Source organism: Morone saxatilis, unplaced genomic scaffold (genome assembly GCF_004916995.1).
Source record: "Morone saxatilis isolate NCDOM2014 unplaced genomic scaffold, NCSU_SB_2.0 Contig11, whole genome shotgun sequence".
NCBI lineage: Eukaryota > Metazoa > Chordata > Actinopteri > Moronidae > Morone > Morone saxatilis.
The window spans coordinates 5,058,567-5,082,082 of record NW_023339663.1 but is presented as its reverse complement, the minus strand read 5'-3'; the positions used below and the strand labels follow the sequence as shown (position 1 = coordinate 5,082,082).

Here is a 23,516-nt window from a genome sequence, read left to right as displayed (position 1 = left end):
TCCTCCCCCATCACAGAAGCATCTTCTTTGTCTTGCTTCTTTCTTCCTGCACACTCAAGGTTAACAGAGACCACTCTGTTCTTTACTTGGAGATGCAGCACTGGCTCACAGTGTTTGTAGTAGTGTGTTTGGCCAGATGCTTGGCAGATTGCCCAAAGGATTCACATTCTCAAAAGAACTTGTTTTTTAGGTCGAAAATGGCTGTGAACTATTAAAAAGTATTTTTTTATTTCATTTTGCAACAAAATCCTGGCAGCAGTGGTGGAAAAGAGTACTGAAAATCTGTACTTAAGTAGTGTTACATTACTGAAATATTACTCAGCTTTAGGTAAAACTACTGGTGTTAAAAAAAGAATCAAGTAAAGGTAGAAAGTATACTTATCCAAAACTGTATTGGGTACTTTTTAACTATTGGTGTTTTAATGCAGTATCAATAGCAGGCATGAAAAGAGGAGATGTAAAATGTAGAATCCATGTAGAAAATATCGTCAAGCATAGAAAAAAAATGTTTTAACCTACACAGAATGCATGTAATTAGTATAGATCTCTCCCAATGCACTGTAAACAGTCATCCAGGCAAGGGCCTAATCTGTATCCATTTGGTTTCTGTTTCTGCAAATCTTCAGTCCCTAAATGACTCCCAACTCCTGTGCTGTTCTGATCCGTGTGGTCACCATTTCTATTGGCCCGCAATGTGTTTTGTGCCAGATTTGCTCGCAGCATGTGGAAAAAATAGAGCAGACGCAGAAACTATCGCTGTAGATCGGGAGGTGCCTGCCCCGCACCACACTGTACACCCTCAGTCGAACCAGCCCAATTAGTTAATATGGGCAGTGGGCAGCGCTTCAGAGTGCTTTGCGGCACTTCTACCTCCTGTGTGTCCCTAGCAGTGCAAAAACAAAATGCAGATGAAAGGTTTGGATATAAATTGTAGAACTACTCAGTAGTGCATTATGATTTTAAAAGTAGCAAAGTAGATTGCATAGTCTAATGCATACTTAGGTAAGAGTAAAATTACATGTTTGAAAAAATACAATAAAATTACACAAAAACTGTAACGTGAGTAGTTGTAATTAGTTCTTCCACCCCTGCCTGGCAACATAACTGTTTTACCAACAAAGACGAAGTCTCTTATGAATGCAAATTACTTTATAGTTAAGGGAGTTTCAGTGATGGCTGGAGCAGGAGGGATGACAGGGGTCAAGACTGAAGGGTGGGATGAAATGAGGGTCAAGCATGAGGGGATGAACCAAGGGCCAAATGGCGATCGATGATGGGTATGGGTTAAAAGAGTGGAGAGGATCTAAGGAAGTGAGACTCAGTGTGTGGGTAATGACTAGTGAGATATCCTAGTCGTTAATTGTTCCAACTTGCTGGTTCCTGTAATTGAGAAAGGAGGTGAGGAGGCAGAGAAGCAGGGGAGTGGAGTGGAGGATGAGGGATGTGAGATGAAGAGCGCATGGAACGACAAAGTGATTAAGGCAGAAGTAGGTGGAATGCCAGAATGGGATTGGTCTTTGGTGGGATTGTGGGATTATAAATCATTACAAGGTTTGGAGCAGGCATAAATTGATTTTTGTTTCTTTTAAAGAGAGCCCTGATTCTTAAAAAGGTCTGAACAATATAAGGTAATAAGGCAATATTATCAATAATAGTAAATGTCCATTACAACAAGTATAAGTCATAAAACTAATTCCAAAATCTGTGAATCCAATTCCCAAAAAAATAATTTGTCATTTTTCGTCCATTTTACTGGCAGATATCTTTTACGGCAGGGCTTATTTTCTTGCTGCAGTGCGAGTAATGAAGTATCTGTGTGGTCACGAGCTGATATTGAAACGCTGGGATCCATTTAGGATCTACATCACCTCCATAGAGCTGAGTATAGTCTCATGGACCTCAGTCTGCTCAGCAACCGAGCGTGGATCCATAAAGACGAAGGAGGAGAAGGAAGATTTTCTCTTCCCTGTTGGCTTAAAAGTTGAGCTTGACAGATCATCCTTGATTGTGAAAACAGCAGTTAACAATACAATCTAAACTCAAGGCTCTCTTTTTTGATTCTTCTGGTATTTCAACTATATCACAGTCGTCTGTTTCCAAGGTCGAAAATTAATTTTCAAGCTCAAATAAAAACAACTGTTTTAATTCTCCTCTATTCCTGTTTTTGCTGCCTTCCTGATTGTTACTGTATTGCTGTTTTGGATAGACCATTTGTTTTTCAACCTTGAAGTAGAAATCCTCACAGAATAAATTAATAAATACAACATTTTTCATATTTGCTTCCAAGAACACAATTTAACATATAATTAATCCACTTTTTGTTTTGCAAGACATGGTATTTCATATTCACTGATGTTTTAATCTTTGGCTCTGATGAAGAAAAACACTTCCAATAATTCCAAGCTGTAAACGTCTCCTGTTGTACAACATGGAACACATCTTCTGCCTGAATCCACACATTTGTTCCTCCCATCATTCACTGCAAAATGATCATGCCACCATTGAAAATCTATGAAAGGCTATTGACTACTTTCAGACAGCTTCATTTCCAAATGCTTGTCAATGATTAAGAGACGTGTGGAGGCAATCACATTCACACCAGTCCATTCATTTCCACATGTTGGTAATTGTGTGCTGTAATTGATTTTTTGAATCCATTTGTCCTCAAGGAGCACTGGGGGAAACTTGCATGGAATTGAAATAGAGCAGCTTTAATTGAGAAGCTTTAATTGTATGAGCTTCATGTTTAACATTGGCCACATGCTGTTATGACTTATTTCAGTTATTGTCAGTCTGAATAAAAAAAAAAAAATGAGAATAAGAATGAGAGGAAAATGAGGAAGTAATCTGGATGCGGTACGGTAAATGTGAAGCTACTGCCAGCAGCTTAGCACAAAGACTGGAAACGAGGAGCTAGCATGGCTGTTTGAAGGTAATAAAAGTATTGTCGTCACTGTGAAGTTGTTACAGTTCTTGTATGGAATAAACAAATTAGATATAAATTGTTATTAATTGAGCTTTACAGATGCTGGTAGGTGGATTTTGCTACTCTAGACAGCACCAGGCAAGCTGTTCTTTTCTTAACTATAAGCGAGAAAGCAAATAAGTGCATTTCCCAAAGTCTGGCTCATTGAAATGAACAAAATACAGATGAATATAATCAAACTAGTTGTCAGGATACATAATCATCAGCTCAAAGTACATTTCGTGGCTGAAATAATGAGTTAAACAGTGGTATGGTACAAATTAAACAGTTACAAATGGTGTATAGGTTGAGTGAGAATCAATAACCCTTAATGAATTGCGGCGGCAGGTTTGTGTGAGGAACTAAAGTTAACAAAAAAAAGAGGAAGTTGGGAGAACAGTTCTATAATCTATAATTCAACAATATCTCTTTGAAAGCACACGCTGAGTGTCTGAGCAGCTGTTCCGGTGTTGTTGCACTAAATAACCTGAAACGACATCTGATGTTCAATTTTTTTTTTCTCCACTTGTCCTTCACCCTCATTTGTCTGTTCTGTTTTCCTCATTTCCCTGACAGGAGATCATCCTTGTGGTGTTCTTCGGTGTGGAATATTTTGTCCGCCTCTGGTCAGCAGGCTGCCGCAGTAAATATGTTGGCATTTGGGGCCGACTACGCTTTGCCAGGAAGCCAATATCTATTATAGGTAGGAACACAACCCTTACACGCACACGTATCTGTACACATACACACAGACGTCTCACTCCCCACCCACACACAATATTTAAACAATATCTGTAACATATCCTGAGCTTTATCCCTAAATGAAATATCTCAGACAAATTCAGCATGAAATTAAAACTGTCACTGGAATATTTTTTTCTACCTTCAGCTTTTTATTCTTAAAATTGGAACCTCCAGGTGCTTCTTTAAATTTGTAGCAATGAATATTAGCATTAATATTATTTGCAACCCCTCTCACCCGTATCGATTTATAGAATAATTTTGTAATGAAAACCAATGATAATTTCTTAATAGAGCACTTTCCATCCACTTTTTAATATCTGGACCTTCTTTGACTTTCACATACCTCATATGGAGGACTCTTGTTATACTGCACCTGTGTATATTGAATATCTGCATGTCTCTGCGATATTTATACTTTAAACACCACATTCTCTATCAATACAGATTTGATTGTAGTCGTTGCATCAGTAGTTGTGCTGTCAGTGGGATCCAAAGGCCAGGTCTTTGCCACCTCTGCTGTAAGGTAAGGGACAGTGAATGTGCTGGGGGAAACTTTAAGAACAAAAGTATGTGAACACTTTGTGTATCTATGGAGCCCCCTAGTTCCAATTGAGGGAAATCTTACTGCTAGAGCATGATTTTATTGTTAGACAATAGTATACTTTTTACTTTGTGGCAACAAATGCTGCATCAGTTTATTAGAACTGGAGAGTATTTATTCATTGAAAGAAGAGCAAATAACGGCACAGGATTTTCTCGATGGAAAATATGTTTTTCCTCTTCTGGATTTAGTAAGTGTTTCACTACGTTATATGGTTCACAGGTTATACTTTTACTCTTACAGTAACAGATTAAGGGTGGGTTTGGAATGGGATGGTAAATAATCACATATACTCTGTCTTGAATGTCCACATACTTTTGGTTTGTATTTGTATGTTTATGTTTAAATACATGCATTTGGTCTGAATACAGCGTCACCATTTAAACACATCTGTTATTTTTCAGAGGGATTCGCTTCTTGCAGATCCTGCGAATGCTCCATGTGGATCGGCAGGGAGGAACCTGGCGTCTCCTCGGCTCTGTTGTCTTCATTCATCGGCAGGTACACAATCACAGGTTTCAGAGGCATATTTCAGGTCCAAAGCCATCAGGGCTTCTGATTATTATTAGTAAGCTGGGAGCTTTTTGTTAGGGGATTTATAGCCTCTTCTCTTCATGTATTATGTTTCACTACTACACAATGCAGATTTTACTCATGGGATTGCATATTACAGCAAAAAGAAATATTCAGCAAAACCAGATGAAAAGAGTTACTGTGCTGTAAGCTAGGGTCATATACGCATATTCTGCTAGAGATACCTATAGCCCCTCTAGAGTATCATTCAGCTGAAGTCACAGAGGTGGCTGTGATTATCCCCAGTGGCCACTGTAGTTGTCTTTAGATGTCTTTGTAAAAACAGAGAGTGATGAAGGTGAGCAGAGCCTCAGGGATGTGGCTCATCCAATACCGCCTGCTGTGCTTCCTTGTATTGGCCTTGGCTGATGACCATATTGTATCTGGCTGAGGCTGGCCATTAACAGCCACTGACCTCAGCTGTAAAGAAAGTGAGTGCTGGTGCAGGGAGATATTGAAGCCCTTTCTCCAACCAATTCCTACCAGCTAGCTACGAGGTGTCACTCTGCATTAAATAACACTATATAGGGCACCTCAGCTTGAGGATGAAATATATCAGGTAGGTATTTTGCCATAACCAGGAAACATCTGTCACCATGGATACAGAGAGATCATGATAGTTCATTAAGCTGTTGTTATGTTGTGTTTCCCTGCAGTACAGAGGCTTCTCACAAGCAATCATGTGCAATAAAATGGATGCATTATTTATTAAGTGGTTGAAAGGTACATATGGGTATAAGATATCTCAAATAAATAGAGACAGAGACAAAGTAATGGTTACTTTTATTTTACACGTATCAAACTGCACATTCTGTGATATAGAACCCACCATGAAAAGATAGTGTAGGGGAAGTGTAATAAAGGTTTAGGCCACTGGTTACCAACCTTTTTGACTTGTAAGTTTTCCCCCTTTTTTCCCTTTTCAGATTGTTCAATTTGATGTAATTTCATAAGCCTAAAGAGGTAAATGATATTTTACAAAGTAGCAAGATGGAATTTAAATTCATATTTAATCCATTATCCAACATCTGCATTTCCCTTGCACTCAAGGTAGTGGAGAATGACAAGTTAGCACTGGTGTAGACTATTTGAGGGTTTAAGTGGCCAGTTCTTTTCCACATTAATTGGTTTGGGATGGACCTAATATGGCACAACCCTTCACACAAACGGAGGCAGTGGGGAAATGGTAAGAGAGCTTATCTGTGAGAGTTTAGTGCTTTCATCTTCTTTTTTTCTGTCTTTGTTCCTTTTTGCACTACTTGTTTGGTTCTCCAGAAATAAAATGCTCTATTAAGGCCCCACACATCCCTAACAACCCTGCACAAGGAAAATAAAGTGTGTTGCCATACAGCAGGCAGTGAATACAGTCGAGGTCAAATTACCATCAACCAGCTGGACACCAGTGTGCACTACCTCCAGTATTTGTTCCTTTGTAATTTCACAACATGAGACTTGAATATTTTGTTCAGCCATCCTCTTACATAAACACATGAAACTGCAGCCCTTCTGTGTTAACACCTTGAGTTTTTTTTAAATCAATAGAGATTGATTCACTTCAGTATCTGTTACAACAGAATGTAAATACACACTGAGTACCATTCTAGTTCTTGTGGCTTGTAAACACAGTTTGCATAGTTGCTTCTTGCTCGCTCACTGGCAGAATTTCTCTTGAATGTGTTTTCCAGGTCACAGCAGCAGCAGCACATTTACTGATCCTGTGGTAGTGACTCAAGGAAGATGTGCCTGAATGCATTAAAAGCTGTTATTTCCAAGAATCATGCACTTATAGGTTACAAGCAGGGATGTTAGCTGAAGGTGTTACAGGCTGTCATATTCACTGCCAAAGTTTAATGTCAAGAAATGTCCAAAACATTCAGAAACAATTGTGTAGTCATGTGAAGAAATGCAGACAGTACTCGCTGAGTACCAATGGACCATATGTACTATTTGTATAGGGCAATGTAAGGATGTAGAGGCAAACAAGCACCATTTTTTCCTGGATCGATTTTTTGCAATAATCTGCTGCTGTTTCTCCGTGTTGCTCTGAAAAATCTGGGAGTGACAGTTTTGGGCCGATACACGAATAAGAATTTTACTCATCAGGAATTCAGTCCGATTTAGTGCTGCAAGTGCTCAGGCACTCTGAGTAGTTAAACACAGTTTTAAATCACGTAGTAGGTGAGTGCAAAGAGAACATTCACTTGAAGAACTGTTTCACAAAGCAGTAGTCCAATTACTGTCAGACAGGAGAAGAGCCATGCCCAATTAGACCTCCTGAGCAAATCACAGGCTTGAATCTGCAATGAGATGCTTGGAAGTTATTTTAAATACACCAGGAGAGATCAGCTGTCTGGGTTTCAAACTCATTTATAATGATTTAGTGCCCATCTGAATTCAATCAACAACCTTCCAGTAATCAGTGATTATTACTGAACATACTTTCAGTTTAAACTCAGTTGTACTTGTACTATGTTCTTGTATTACTTATTTTCAAGATACTTACTTCTTTTAGGATAAGGAATAACTATATAAATACTGAAGTAGTAGATTTAGGCTAAGTCTTAGTCTTAGAAATAAAAAATCTGTGTTAGTTTTAGTCATATTTAGTCAACTCCAGTTTTTTTTTTTTTTTAATTAGTGCATTTCTAGTCAACACTTTTTTTACAGACCAAATACAAGTACAAGTACTTACTGATACTGAGTACTGATAAGTAAATAACACCATTACAGCTCAATGTACAATGACTTTGAAAGCACGTTTTATTTGTATGAGATGTAACTTGGTTTCTGACTGTAACAAATGCTTCCTCAAACAAGAGGTTAAGTAATGTCAGTGGTATCGGTGTATTTTTATGATTACAATTGCAAGTACGTGAGCACTGCATCAGTATTGGTGCCTCCCTTGTAGCTACTCAGCTTAAAGCGAGTCCACCATTAATTCATAGGCTAGCAGAGAGAGCAAAAATGTTCAGAAAAAGATTTTAATCATAATATTCACAGCACATTTACATGAATATTCACATCCATATGTCATATTATTAGCAAACACAGTCACACTAGACTCCACATGGCAGTTTAGTGGTAAACTGATACTGCGGCAATCAGGCGGGATTGTATAAGAAAGTATATATAGATTCACAGATGTCATGTCATATAATCTTATGATGTTCTTTGTAATGATTCCTTTGTTAATTATTGAGTTTGAAATATGTGCATATTTATTTCAGGAGCTGATCACTACCTTATACATTGGCTTTCTTAGCCTGATCTTCTCCTCGTACTTTGTCTACCTGGCAGAGAAAGATGCAGTCGACAGCAGCGGCTCCACGGAGTTTGGAAATTACGCTGATGCCCTGTGGTGGGGAGTGGTAAGAATGTGTGTGTGTGTGTGTGTGTGTGTGTGTATGTTTTACTGGACCAGTTTCTATTTTACACATCTGATATAGCAAGGAATATGATGAGGTTTGATTTTACTGTATTTTTGTTGCATCATTTTTAATTATTACTAATTATTTATTATTATTATTACTAATTTCTTAAAGGAATAGTTTGACATTTTGGGAAATAGACTTGAAGAGAGGATTGATTCTTACTTGTACACACATCTGCATTTGTAGAACAGTCAATATAAATGCCCTCTCTCCGCAATGACCCGTGATTGGCCGAAGTCTCCTGTCACTGGCTAGATTTTCTGAAGCTTGAAAACAAAGCCAAGAGGAAGTGCAGAGGTCACTCTCGGACCACTTGAATTACAATACTCTCAAAGGTTATTGTGAATTTTTTTTAGAATGGCGCCAAAAAATAGCTGCCTACCCCAGTGTTAATTATATTGTAAGTTTCAAAGAAAGATTAAATGTTGTCTTAGTGACTTTCTTTCCAACTAAAGTTTTGCAGAAAAAAAATGCCTTGTTTTAAACAGTATTTGGCATGTGAAAGGTCAAATATAGACTCCGTTTTATCTGTGCTACTCTTGTTACAGTAGGAGTTGAGTGAAAACCCTTGGGCATATCCAGTGGGCCGCTAATACAAGAAGCAAAACAAATAGTGTAGAGAATACGGGATGAAATTTTATTTTCAGACAATAGGTCACCACCCACTCTGCTTCTTGAAAACTTCAGGGACTCTGATATTAAAAACCGTACACACACACAGAAGATTCATAACAACTTCTCTCATATAAATGAAGCTTTACTGGCAACATTTATGCATTATTTACTGTGAGTTTTATCGGGTTTGGGTCCACTCTCACATACTCACTGTCTGCACTGGGTGCTCTCAGTGCATGGAGAGAGTCAGATAGGTGAAAAGGTCAGAGTTGTGGTTGGAGGGTCAGGGAAAATATAGACCTCATGCGCTGCAGTAGACTACTAGGATTGATCACTAGCAGCCAGAGCTGTTTTTTAGTCTTTTGGGTCAAGTCCAAGTCTAAACAAATCATTTACATGTCAAGGATGCTGACCAGTAAAATGATATTTGAAGAATTTCCTTATGAAGCTGTGTTTGTAGTGTTCTTACTTAGTTTCAATGCTTTTAAGAAGCTAAAATACTGGCTCTAGGGATGTCAATTTTGGCCAGTGAGTTGGTCCATCACTTTGGTCTAGACAAGTTGTTCTCAAACATTTTCAATGACAGGGCAACCAAAGCTAATATAAAATGATCCAAGTTAATTTTTTGTGAAATAAAGGTCAGCACAATAACATCAGCAAACACTTCTTTGTTTATTTTCCCTAAATCCTAAAATGTATTTAACTTTGTTGCACTCCATATTTTGCCCCTGGTCAACGCATCTGCATTGGCTCTATGCTCCACCAGTGGGGCCCACCCTGCAGTTGGAAAACTTCTGGTCTAGACGGAAATATTTTTCCTCTGGCAGGCACATTTTCTGTTTGGAGTGAAATGTCTCAGAAACTATTATATGGATTACGATTAAATTCAGCATAAACATTCATGCTTCACTCAGGAAGCATGAATAAGGCATGCATGAAGCAGGCAGTCTCTTTTTCACCCTGTGCCATCAATAGGTCATATCTTAATGACTTAATACCTGCAAAACAAATGACATTCCCATCAGTTGTTAGTTATTATTTAGTTAACAAGTCAGCTTTGCAATGTACCAAAAATGTTATGGATAGTTTTTGCTGTTTGCTTTTACAGTCTTAAACTGCCAGAATGACATTTCTTGAATTATTTCCCATGTGTTTTTTTTCCAAGGTGACAGTGACTACCATTGGATATGGAGACAAAGTGCCACAAACCTGGATTGGAAAGACCATTGCGTCCTGTTTCTCAGTCTTTGCCATTTCCTTCTTTGCTCTGCCTGCAGTAAGTGGACAGAGAAATTGCTGAACCATGGCATCTTCAGGCTTACATTGTGCTCACAAGGATCTGTATCATTATCAATCCTTCTCTCATGTTTCCTATCACATGCAAATGTTACCAATCGGAAAATAATCAATGATTGAATGTTTTCTATCAGATTCATTCCTCTTTAACTAAATGTGTAATTAGTTTGGTCTTTTAAGTGGGTATTAAGAAACATAAAGTGCCTATTTTAGGCTTATGTGTAAACCACTAAATCATAACAAAGCTGGCTCCGACATGTTTCACCAACCACTGCATAGATTTGAAAGGATTACACTTAAACAGTGCTGAGAGCTTTATACATAATAGTATGCCTTAAGTGCTGCTAGGACCTTGACAAGCCATACAATGGCTTTACATTCTCCTGCCAGATTATTAATGAAGACAGACTGCAGCTCACAGGATTACATTAAATGTTATCCCTTTTTGTTACTGAATGTCTGTTTGAGGACTGTAGAGTTGTACAGTTGTGACATGCATTCAAGATTCACAGTAACTTTGATTTTGCTTTACAGTTTTGTGCTTAAAGGAATTAGGATTAGGCAAGTAAAGTTTGTTTTCCATTATCAATTTTCGATTATTCTTTGGTTCAATATTCATAATGAAGTGTGTAATGTCTAAAATAGTTAGACCTCAAACGGTTTTCAATTTGCAGTGCTATGAAATTTAGAGAAGCAAGGAAGCCCTCACATTTAAGCAACTGTAACCAACAAATAAAATTGAGAAAATACTTCATTAATAAGTGATTCACATTTTATTTTTATTTTCACATTCATTTCTGTCTATGAACAAAGTGAATAATATACTTAATGTCTCAGCATTAAACAGCACATTATTCCTTAATTTTGAGGTAAACTTTGTGTTTATGTCTGTCTTTTGAATCATGCTGCTGCTGTGTCATTCTCACTGACTTAATGAGCAGTACCTCTGCTGTGCTGTTGTTCACAGGGAATCTTAGGTTCAGGCTTTGCCCTGAAGGTGCAGCAGAAGCAAAGACAGAAACACTTCAATAGACAGATCCCTGCAGCTGCCTGTCTCATTCAGGTATTTTATATTTGACCAAAGAATACTGAAACGGAACCACAATACAGCTGGGGGACTGAACTGTCTTGAAGCCCCCGTCTTATTATTGAGACCATCCTTTCATGTAACCCTTATTTTCTTTCTTGCATGGCACACATGTTGGCATGAAATTAGTCCTGTCCAACCAATATATTGCTATTTTCATGCCCCTCTAGACATCATGGAGATGTTTTGCGGTGGAGAACTTGGATTCTGTCACATTCAAGATGTTTTTGAGGAAGAGATCCAACATCCCCGCCTCCTCTCTGTCCACCCCCAAGCCCAAGAAATCGGTTAGTAATCACTTTATATATTTCTCTGTAACTGCTTCTTATGTTCAGTTTCCAGTTTATTATGTACAGGCAAGGCAAAACTAATGCAGTATGAAGCAACAGCTCTGCAATACCATAAATCCTACCTTCATGAAGGTTATGTTGATTCAACTTTATGGCCATTTTGAAGGCTGTAGTTTGTGTTAGAAGTGAGGCACATTTCTGTAGTGGTTAATTCAGCTGTAATTTATAAATTAAATGAATCCCAGTCAAAAGGGCATAAACTCGTATTACTAAATATCCAGTGTAAGACAGGCCCAGGTCCATATAATCTACACTGCATTATTTTATGTTGCAAATAATTATGTCACAATGTATTGTTGTGGTGATTTGAAGGATTAAAAACAAGACTTGAAATTTAAGTTTTAAAAAATAATTTAAGGTTTTTTCTGTGTTGGGTGGGAAATTTGTATGGACAATAAATTAAGGTAGAAAAAAGGCATGCATCCCAGACAACATCCAGCAGAAATGTAATACTTATATTGATTATTCAATATAACTGCTACTTGGGCATTAGACCATGCCCACACTAGTGCATACATTTTAAAATGTTGTTTACGTGTCAAAAGTGTTCCCTCCAGACTTTGCAGGGCCTCACCTTCAAGTGATGAAATGTCACAGTAACAGCAATATAAAATATGTAAAATATACTAACATGAAATAGCAATTTTACTGATCCAACATTGTGACAGTAATTTCTGTGCTGCTGCATTAAGACCCTCAATCAAATCTTTACTCAATGTTCATACATTCATCTGACAACAAAAATAAAAAGGTATATTAATGATGACTCCACAGATTCACACATTACTGCAAAGTGGAAATAGTTTCGCCGTGTTTACAAAGTGCTGATAAGTAGACATGTCTGCATTTTTGAAAAAACCACAGCTATTTTCAGATTTTTCCACAATGTCACCCTAAGTTGAAAATGTAAACATGGTTTTGCTGTTGTGTCACTCAGGTGTCAAATACCTATGTTCCTCCACAGGAACACTTTGTTGAGCTGAGATGTTTGCATTTCTTGAGCAGGTGAAGATAAGGAGGAAGTTGAAGAGCACTGACAAGGACAACGGTCCAACTTCTCCCACAATTCCCAGCATCACCTACGACTCTGTATTTGACAGTGGGAGGGAGCTGAGTTCAGATGTTTACAGCACTGTGGGCACAGGTACTAAAAACAGGACTGTACAGTATGCTTATCTCTGGTGCACTAGGTTCCAGTTCACTTTAATCAGTGCGAAAATTGTTGTTTACAACAGAACATATTTAAGAATTACACTGTGGAATGGTAGGTATTAAACCGGTTAATGAGTATCTGAAGTCATTTAAAGGGTTTAATTAAAATCAGAATAAACACTCACAATGTCACTCAAGATGCATAAATGCATAGAAAATAAATGACTAATGATGCACTGGCTGAAGCCACACATTCAGTGATGATCCAGTAAAAAGAAAATGTTTGATTTTAACTCCAGTTGTAGCCACATGAAGGGGAAAGAATAAAGTCCAAACATTAATGATTGATGAGCACATTGCAGCAGTAAAATGTGAGGTTGTATTGATGAGTATGAACTCCAGTAGTGAACTGCTGAACTTACAAAAGTTCACACAACATACAGCGCTGATGGATCAATAGTGGAGCTGAGATTCATATAAAGAAGCAATTCATACCTCATACTGTATCCCTTCAGTGTCATTTAAGGTTGTCTTTGTGCTGCACTCCACATGTCTCTGTCAATTTATTTTAAATTAGTTGCAGTTTTTATGAAAGCCGCATTAGTGATTTAGTATTGGTTGAAGGAAAAACAAAATCTAACAATATCTCAGTTGACTTTCATTTTGCAAATGTTTTTGCCTTCAGTGCTGTAACGGTTCTGCACACAGTGATGTCAACTCAAAAGCAGGACTCAGAGGCAGAGCAGTTGAAAGCAGTCAATCTTTTACTTGGTAAGAAGTTCAAGGCAGAGTCCGGCAACAGGTAATCAGTCAGCAAACAAAGAAGGCGAGGGGCGGGCAGGCAGGCAAGAAAAATAAATGAAGGCTGTAAAGCTAGGACTGGGTAGGACATTAGACAATCTGGCAAACGACTAGGGAATGAACGCTGGTATATATGCAGGACAGGATAATGACGGAATGTGAGTGAAAAGCTGCCAGGCCAGGATGCAATGTATGACACACATTTTAGTTGATGAAACATTAAATTGTTGTTGTGTGTAATTGATACACTTTTTTCCATAGGAGAATGTACTTTAGACCTACACTGTTCATTTCCATATAATTTCCTGTCAAAGCCACAGGGAGCCACTGGAAGGGGGCTAAAGAGCCGCATGCAGTTGCCTACAGATGGTTTGACAGAATGTAGTTTTTATCCAGGCTAGGGCCATCGCTTTAAAGATGGCCATGTCAATCTGTCTTTGGTCCAGACTGCAATATTTCCACAAATTTTAGATGGATTACCATAAAATGTACAGAAATCCATGGTCCCAGAAGATAAATCCCACTGTGAATCCTTCTGACTTTGGTGATATATGAACATCCATTGGATGAGAATGTTAGCATGCTGATGCTAGCATTTCGTTCAAAGCACAGCTCTATATACTATTCGTTTGTGCAAAGAGCAGCAAGATGTGTGTAGACAGTTAGTGAGTCTTTCCACTTACCTACCAACAGATGTCTCAAAACCTTTAAACAATGACAGAAAATGTATATTATTTATTTGTTAGTTATTTGTGTTATTTGGGCCTTGTATGTCACTCATTATATAACATCATCACACTTCTAATTCATCTTATAAATGCACGGCCTGCCAGGAGTCACTTGCATCCTTCATTTGTTCAGAGTGCAGAGTATCTGATAAAGATGTAATTAAAACATAGATAGATAGATAGATAGATGCCTCATTCATTTTTTTCAATCATTTCATTTTCCATGTTTATTCATTTCATCCTTGATTATATCCCTTAATGTTTTCTTCTCATTTACTATTTTACATTTGTTTGTAAACCCTACCTTTTGAAAAGATTAGTATGACTGAAATGAATCATCATCCCTATTATCAGTGCTGCATGGAGGGCATTACTGGATGAATGTTGATGAACAAAATGAGATAATGGAGAGGACAGTCTGTCCTCCCCAGGAGATAAATGTGGGCACTTTTAGCATGTCTATTAATGTAAACATCTACTTGGATCATACTCTTTGTTGTGCTTAGTTATACAACCTTTTTCTTTTACACCAGCTGGTAATCTGAAAATCTGCCTAGATGCGTGACTGCAGTGCCGCCACCAGCATGTTACTGTGCAAATGGTTTTGCTTTGCACTCAGTCCTCAGTGCAACAGCAGAATTTAATTTGCCGGTTGTAAAGATGTATGTGTGTCTGTTTGCTTCATGTTCAGTGAAAATCAGAAGATAAATAGATTCTACAGGCCGTACTGCACATCTAACATCTACGGCATGCTGCTTTTAACTATGAATCATTTAAATAAATTGCCACATTGCCATCTGGTGAGAGTTTGTATTGACTGAATACACACACCGATGGTGGCTCAAGAGCTGAGCTGCTTACAGTGTTGCTGTCATTATTGTCCTGAATGGATTTTTCAGAAAACATAACTGTTCGTGTTCAGTCCTTTCAGTTTGTATTCATCAGTTTATTTGGCTATCTATACTTCACATTGTTGAGATTTTGAGTGGTAGTTAAGGAACAGATTAGACTACATAACGTGGATACAGTCATAAATAGTCATTCTCAATAGTCGTGTGTGTGTATATATATATTTATGTGTGTGTGTGTGTGTGTGTGTGTGAATGTCTCCTGGGCTTCTGCCTTTTTTATGTCTGTCTTTAAATATGCTTCTTTCATTCAATTTAAATGCCTGTTTCCTTGCTTGTGTCTTTTTTCTCTTCTCGATGTTTTGTCCATCTACCTGGTTTAGCAGGATCCCACACTTTGAGAGGATGTGGTGAGCTGCTGTTAGTGTCCACGTCCTGCATTTGCCTCAGTACACTCGCTGTCATCTCTTATGGTCCATTTTAACAGTTTCCTTTTTACCCTCTCATTTACTCTAACAGCATGATTTTTGATCAGCTCATGGTCCTGTTATGAAATGTTTGGTTGTTTGCTTAACTATGAGTGATGAATATAATATAGAATATTGCATTTTTAGCACCACAGTTTTTGACTAGCATCATTATTGTTATTGTTGTCAAATATTGATTGTGTTTGTTTTCTCTTCATGTGTGCTTCAGATCTCCAGCAGTCCTGGACGTCTTTATCTTCCCTTCAATTCAGCTCACCACCTCCAGGTAATGCCATGTGTTGATATGAGTGTTTTTATGTTGCTTTGTCAGTCCAGAGGTAAATAGTTGCATCCTATGGGTTGGGTGTAGAGTTAACTATTAGTATATTGATATGCTGGGGCTAGGAGGACTTAAGGGTTGATCTGTTAAGTTGATCTGTGTCATGTAAGCTGACAAGCAGTTCTCTGTTGCCTGTTATTTTAGGAATATCCGTCAGCTTGTCATGGCTCGTCATGCCACACCAGCACCAATTAAGTCCATTTCATTCAAAATCCATTTAAAACAGATGCGTTTCACACCATGTTTTATTTTCACACGTTAAGAATTAGACCAGTTGTATCACACTTCTCCAACTGGTGCAGTTTCAGAACACTGCATTTGCAGATTCAAATAATTAACAAGTTTCCACTCAGTCTTCCATAACAAGTCTGTCATCTTTGCAGTAAGCACATCTCTTTACAAAATCATTTTGGGATTGCAGTGTTATACATAGCTCTCCATGGAATAAGAATAAGGCAGCCCAGCAGCAAAAACACAAGTAGGCAGTTAACCTTTCCTCTTAGGTCTTGTGTTCTGTGACAAAAACACAAATTGCAGGCAACCATTAACATGTGACATTTGAGAATCACATAATATCAACCATCAGTCTTACTTGTTTGTCCAAATGAAGCTCAACTTCACCTTTTCCCATTGTTAGCCGAATTAATGTTTCTGCAAACTCGTGTTCCCATCTGAAAGTTGCAGCTCTGTCATAATCTAAAACAGAATAATGTTTATGCAGAGTAACTAGTCACACAAGGTCATAATATTCCCCACAATGAAGAAGCATTCCCAAAAGCATTAAGGATTTTGAGAGGCTGCTTAGCATTTTAGCATATATTTTTCTTTATTTCAGCCATTTACTGTGGCTGTGACTTTCAGCTTAGCAAGCTAATTTAATATATAGGCAAGATTGTTTTTCTTTTCTTGTTGGTCAGTGTAGGATACACAGCATTGGTGCAGCAAGAGAGATCAAAAATAGATCAAAAGAGAGCAATTAAATAAATTACACCGTAAATCACCAAACTGAACAGAAGCAGCAAAACTAAGGCAGCAGCATTACTGAATGTTCTGGATGCACAGATATATCTATAACTAAAATCTAATGTGTGTGTGTTTGCATTTGCATTTGTGTGTGAACATGTAGTGAAAAAAAGCCCTGGCCTTTTGGATGTCCACTCCCCGGGCCCCCTCCAGAGGAACTGCAGCTTTGCAGACGACCTGGAGCTGGAGCCAGAGCGAGAGAGTGAACTGATTCCTGCCACCTCAGTGTCACAGTGAGTTCATCACCACTGCACTGCAATGCCATTGCATTGATGCTGTGCTTATGTGCCGAGTGTATTTTAATGAGCATATCAGAGAACGTTTGCATGTATTTTTTGCTATTTGTAATTAACCTTTGTAATATGTCAAACCCCAGAGCGCTCCTTTCTATGCTCAGTAATGATTCTATTTTAGGGAAAAGCACTTGTGTTTGCTAAGGCTCTTGCACAGTGAGACTGAGACTGATATGAGGAAATGAGTGTTAAGTAACTGCAGCATAATGTAAGTGCACAGTAAGTGAAACAAATGGAGCGACAGTTTTGACCCATGGGACTTCCTTTCTAAATGGTGGGGTAATGATCCAGAGTGGGAATTGCATGCAGCAGCATTGTTGGCAAAGATCACTCTGTGCTCTGCTGACTCCAAAATACGTAACCAGCTGTTCTCATAGAGCAATGCCACATCAAATCCCATGCTAAATTGAGCCATTATGAGATACTACTGGTTGTTTTATCTGTGACGAGAGAACGCCTTGTTGGAAAAGCTTGAAAAATGTGTTTCTTTTTACTAGGTTTGTCAAATATTTGTGGAAAGTCTTCGATTTTAAGCTAAATTACAGATTGTATTGCAAATTGTCCATTTGAAATTCAGTCTGTCTGTCTACAGTATTCGAAAAAATGCTTAGTTGAGTCATTGTTACAAATCTAAGCTGCAGCATAGACTGTTGATGTGGAATAGCTCAAACTCATATTTCTGCTGCCTTTGTATTGACATCGCAGTGCAGTATGTTTTGGTAAATTGAAGATGATTGAGGTATCGAGAACTTTAACCAAACTGTCAGACATTTGTCACAAACAAACAAAAATTACACCTCTAGTGACACTGCAGCCATGTTCTTTAAAGTGAAACTAAAAGAGTTTGAATTGTAGCAGTTAGGTAGGTGGGGGGGGGGGTAAAAGTTCCTCTTTGAAACATTTTTCATGTTTCTTATTTTGTATTTGTTGCTATTTCATGAAGCAGTTGGACCAAAGAAAAAATAAGATGCAAAAACTGTTACATTCATGCAATGAGGGGGCATTGACACAGTAACACTGATCTCATGATTAAATGTCGGTGCATCCATACACAGGATTTGATAATAAAGATCTTAAAAGGAATAGTGTAACATTTCAGTAATGATGTTATTGCCAAGAATCAGATGAGATGATCGAACTACGAACTATTTAATATGAGCTCACCTAAGCATAAACTGGATTTAAGGACTTCCTGGAAGAAGAAATGAAGTAGTCTAGAACATAAATCTAAAACCACAAGTTTTTATGCTTCATTTCACAAAATAAGATATGTTAATTAATGACCTGTAGAGGTGCTCGAAGATTGATTTCAGCTGGCCTTATTAACAAGCGCCGAACACTGACCTCTTAAGATAAGATAAGATCAAGATCTAAGATAAGATATTCTTATTTGGTCCCACAATGGCGAAATTCCGATGTTGCAGCAGCAAAGTGGATAGAGAAAAAAAACACACGACCTGTATATATGCATTACATATTAAATATCAGTATTGCACAGTTTTAGATCTTTCTATCTTTATCTATCTTTATTTATATTTAAAAAGTACTTGATTTTTTTGTGATTTGTTTATGTACCAATGCACAAATGCAAATTCCATGTATGTGTAAAAACTTACTTGGCAATAAACCTGATTCTGATGCTGATTCTGATTCTGATTTAGCTTTGGATAGACCCAGGTTAGTAGTTTCACCCTGTTTTTAGTCTTTGTGCTAAGCTAAGCTAATCGTGTCCCATCTCCAGTTTCATGTTGAACAGACTCTCTCATCTAACTCTACAAGAAAGTGAATAAGCTTACTTCCCAAGATGTTAAATTACTATTTATTTAAATTATAACCTTAAAAGTTAATTAAATGTTAATGTAAGTGTAGAGATAAGAACTAATTTAACTATTCACGCTTAACTTTTAGTTGAATTCAAAATTTGTCATTAGAGTTGAAAGAAATTGTCTGTATGCCTCACCACCACTTGTGGTGGAAAATTTGATTTCTGGAATAGGATGCACAGATCATTATTTACATTTCATGATATAGTGCTAATTTGACACAATGTTATGAAAACTTTATTTGAGAATCAGTCCATTGCACTGGCTGTGAAAAACCCATTATGAGACACACGCTGACCTTGTTCCTCTAGTCTTTCACAAAACTGGACTCGACAAAGAACTCAGTACTCTCCCCCTCACAGACTCATTCACTGCTCTTCCAGGGTAATGAACCCTGGCGAGTAATAGCTCCCACAATAATTCCCACAACATAATAGTGGAGGCTAAATGCACCACAATCACTCTGGGCTTTTTATTAGTGGTTTTCAGAGCCAAAAAAATGCTAAAAATCATCCATCTTTTGTTCTTACTATAGCTCACCTTGATCCCATTCAAAGGAAAGGACAGTCTTTCGATGTAGACTGAAGACCAATTATGAAACTGGGCTGCACTGAATATTTCCCCATAAATTGGAAAATAAAATAAAATTGAGTTTTGGTATAAAAGCCATGGTCAACCATATTTTCATAGTTTTGCATTGGTACCAGTTTCATACAGGAAAAAAATATCAAATCTGAAAATCTGTGCTGTGTTTTAAGAAATTTAACCTACATGTTAAGTTTTACAGGGGTTACTAGTACTAGAGTAATTTCTGCCACACTCTTTTACACAGATTGACAGAGTCACACCGAAAAGCCATCCGGGTGATCCAGAGAATGCGTTATTTTGTGGCCAAGAGAAATTTTCAGGTAAGCATGATGCTATTTTATAGCTACTAACTTTTTCAACTTATACATACCAAACCATGACCAACATGAAACATTGCCTTTGCAATACTTGTAATACAGTAAAATGTAATGTCCTATAACAACAGTATTTTCCAAAACAAAAACAAAGCTCAAGCAAGACAGATACTGCAAGTAATGTTTTCATGACTAGGAGTTAAAATGTCTTTGATGTAACTGTTCTAAACATTCTTTTGTAGCAAGCTCGTAAGCCGTATGATGTGCGAGACGTTATTGAGCAATACTCCCAGGGTCACCTGCACCTCATGGTGCGAATCAAGGAGCTGCAGAGAAGGTAAACTGCTTAAAGCAACTACAAGGAACTTTCAATCTTTCGATCCAGCTAGCATTTGTTTGGAAGCAAGGGAAAGAAATGCACAACATATTTGTACTTATTTAAACACAGCTGTTTGCAGGACATATAGGGGTGGCAGGGGCTCAGGAGGTAGTGTGACACTGAACCCCAAATTGCTCCCGATGCTGTGCCATCAGTGTGTGAATGAATTAGTTTCTGTTCTGAGCCTCGTATCAGTGTATGAATGTGTGTGACATTTAGTATAAAGCACCAGAAAGGCTTTTAACATAGCGATGAGGTCATGTATCTATTTGCGGCTATAAGATTAATAACTTACTTTGTTTTTCTGTTCATACACCTAGGTTACAAGATGTAAGCCTCCAACTAACTGATTCGGTTGCTATATATTATAGGCTAACAGCAAGATATAGTTCAGTAGCAAGGCCAAACCAGAAAAAGAAGCCATTGGTATTGCAGTATTATCCACCATGACCTGTCTCTCCATTCCACGTCTCACAATGTATTTCATAAATAAAAGATATAGAACATTTTATAGGAAGAAGAGTGCCAATCCATGTTCGGTTTTGAAATCCTTTCAAATCTGAAATTCTCTCCAACTGTTGAATGACCGACCAAGGTTGCCTCGCCTGAGCTTTGTGACTGTCCCTTTGCAGATCCTGCCCCAGTATCAGCCGTAACCACTGTCACAACCCAGCTCAAGGCTGGACAAAGAAGGGGAGAACACACATGAGTTGTAACTAAAAATAAGTTTATTTTATATAGCTAAAAGAGAAATGAGGCTAAAGACAAACTAAATTCAACCAAACCAAACAGGGTGAAACCCAAGGGAGAGAGCGAGACCGGCTGATTGCCTCCAGCCTATATAGTCTAGCCACCAGACCAAGTGAACTGAATCTTGCTGATGACCTGACTCCACCCACCAGGCTCTGAGGGAGAAACCTGCTCAGGGGGTCATCACACCACAAAAAATAATTCTGTCAAGAAAAATCTCCTCCTGCTCCCTTTTAACTGGCTAACCTACTACTCACTGCGAATGTAGACATAGGCTAAATGATTTTGCCTGATTTTGAGGGGAATCTGACCGAATCTGACCCGGTGACAGGCATTTAGAATACCCATAGAAATAGCCTCCCTGATATTCTCATTTGCTTATGTAGGTCATAAACTGACACTGTTTTGTAACCAATTAAAAAAGGAAGGGTTTTATATGAATTCGATTGCTCAGACAAATGGTAGATGTTTTTTGCAAGCATGACAAAAAAAATCATGAAAGCAAGGTAGTAGGGGGAGTGATAGAGCAAATACAGAAACTGTGTGTACATGTGTAATCTTCTGACTTGAGCCTTCCATTGTTTCATTCAGACTGGACCAGTCTTTAGGGAAGATAACTTTGTTCCAGACAGGCTCAGGTAATTAATCACTCCACTGCTCTCTCAAAATACAATACAGTAACTATGGAACAAACCATTGCCCTAATCCTCCTGTCTTATTATTTGTTTGACTATTGTCTCTCTCTGAAGACCGAGCCAGAGACAAAGGCAACAACTCTATCGGATCCAGACTCAACAGGATGGAGGACAAGGTGGGATTTGTGCAACTTCACTAGAAAACTAGAGTGATATTCCCCTGCCTTTTATTGTTTCAGATCATATTTTTTTGTTTGTCAAACTCATAGATTTACATGACCATGTTTGTCTTGTATTCAAAATTTAAACTTGTGAGCGTCTATCAAGAGGATATTAACAGTACTGTGGTTGTTTCACTTATCGCACAAATTGTGAATCGTTTTGGATAATGCAACAAAGGTTCAACTGGCTTTATCTGCTGTGATATGAAATATCTGTGCATAGACATGTGGCCCTGTTATTGTTGATTCAAATATAAAACTTTGAACAGCTTGTGCCAGTTCTGCAGCGCAAAAAGAGAAACCATGACATTGTTTCTTTCATTTCTTTTTAAGATTGTCACAACAGAACACAAAAACTAAAAAAAGTTGAATCAGAATCTCCCCAATTCCCTCACCGAGTGTGACTTACATTCCAGCCTTGCAACCAACCAAACAAAATTCATTTCTTGTCATGAAAGGAAGTTCAGTTTTATTTGTTATCAAATGGAAAAAAAACCTTTCTTTTAACTAATTTGCAATTGATATGTGTTTTTAGAAATTTCTATTGTTGAAATATATATTTTTTTGATGTTATGTAATTAAGACCATGCACAATACAGCAGTAAAATCATTTTGATAATGAAGGTTAATACTATAATGGTTTTCGTCACACCCAGGGTAATTAAATTACATGAAGGACATAATTGTAACATTATCATTCGTTTGAACTCACTAATTATCCTCAAGTACTTGATTTAATTTGAATGAGTCAAAAGCATAATGGTTGTGCAGACCAGAAGTAATGACTCCAAATCTGAGCCAGTATGTTATTTTGTTTTCATTTGTCAATATTTAATTCAACTATCATAGATAACACACATGGACCAGACGCTAAACCGTGTCGCAGAATCCCTGGCCTTCCTGCTGGACCAGAAGGACGTCGGCGAGGGCGAAGGTGGAGGCAGGCAGAGGCCACGGGTTGGACGGGTCTTTAATGTCCTCCCCAGCCAGGACAGCCTGCCAAGCTACGACCAGCTATCTTCATCACCTTCATCCTTCTCCTCCAACACCGCCAGCACCGCGGTCTTCCCCAACCCTCCCCTCAGCACCACCGCCAGTCAGGATGAGAACTGCTGAAAATTGCTCAAATTTCTATCTACTATGTATCTATCTATCTATCTATCTATCGCGTATCTATCATAATTTTTCTATTTTTTCTATATCGTTATCTATCTATCTATGCAAAGTGCAAAGTTCCCTCATTTCACTAGATAGATATACTATTTGCCTTTTACGTGATACTGAAATTAAGGTTAATGTCAACGACATTGCCACTGCCACGGCGTAATGTGCTGATATTCAATATTCAATATTCTTGTCAAATAACAAATTGCATTCATCTTTGGAGAGAGGCCTTACATTTTAAAACTTCACTTGAAAGTTTCACTTTAATCAAATGCTGTTTTCACCATTTTAATCCTATTTCACTTTTGTAACTAAATGTATTCTTTAA

The 23,516-nt window shown here is 37.9% G+C and overlaps 1 protein-coding gene across 1 annotated transcript in view; it reads left to right on the top strand.

Moving 5' to 3' along the window:
- Nucleotides 1–23,140, top strand: part of kcnq1.1 (potassium voltage-gated channel, KQT-like subfamily, member 1.1) — a 32,569-nt gene extending 9,429 nt beyond the window's left edge. The window contains exons 3-18 of the mRNA XM_035652005.1: nt 3,542–3,668; nt 4,154–4,232; nt 4,715–4,811; nt 8,111–8,251; nt 10,095–10,205; nt 11,193–11,288; nt 11,483–11,599; nt 12,668–12,806; nt 15,566–15,601; nt 15,888–15,944; nt 17,125–17,254; nt 19,970–20,045; nt 20,282–20,376; nt 21,760–21,806; nt 21,918–21,979; nt 22,874–23,140. Coding sequence (XP_035507898.1) covers nt 3,542–3,668; nt 4,154–4,232; nt 4,715–4,811; nt 8,111–8,251; nt 10,095–10,205; nt 11,193–11,288; nt 11,483–11,599; nt 12,668–12,806; nt 15,566–15,601; nt 15,888–15,944; nt 17,125–17,254; nt 19,970–20,045; nt 20,282–20,376; nt 21,760–21,806; nt 21,918–21,979; nt 22,874–23,140 — 1,677 coding nt within the window. The remainder of the gene's footprint in view (nt 1–3,541; nt 3,669–4,153; nt 4,233–4,714; nt 4,812–8,110; nt 8,252–10,094; nt 10,206–11,192; nt 11,289–11,482; nt 11,600–12,667; nt 12,807–15,565; nt 15,602–15,887; nt 15,945–17,124; nt 17,255–19,969; nt 20,046–20,281; nt 20,377–21,759; nt 21,807–21,917; nt 21,980–22,873) is intronic.
- The last annotated feature ends 376 nt before the right edge of the window (nt 23,141–23,516 follow it).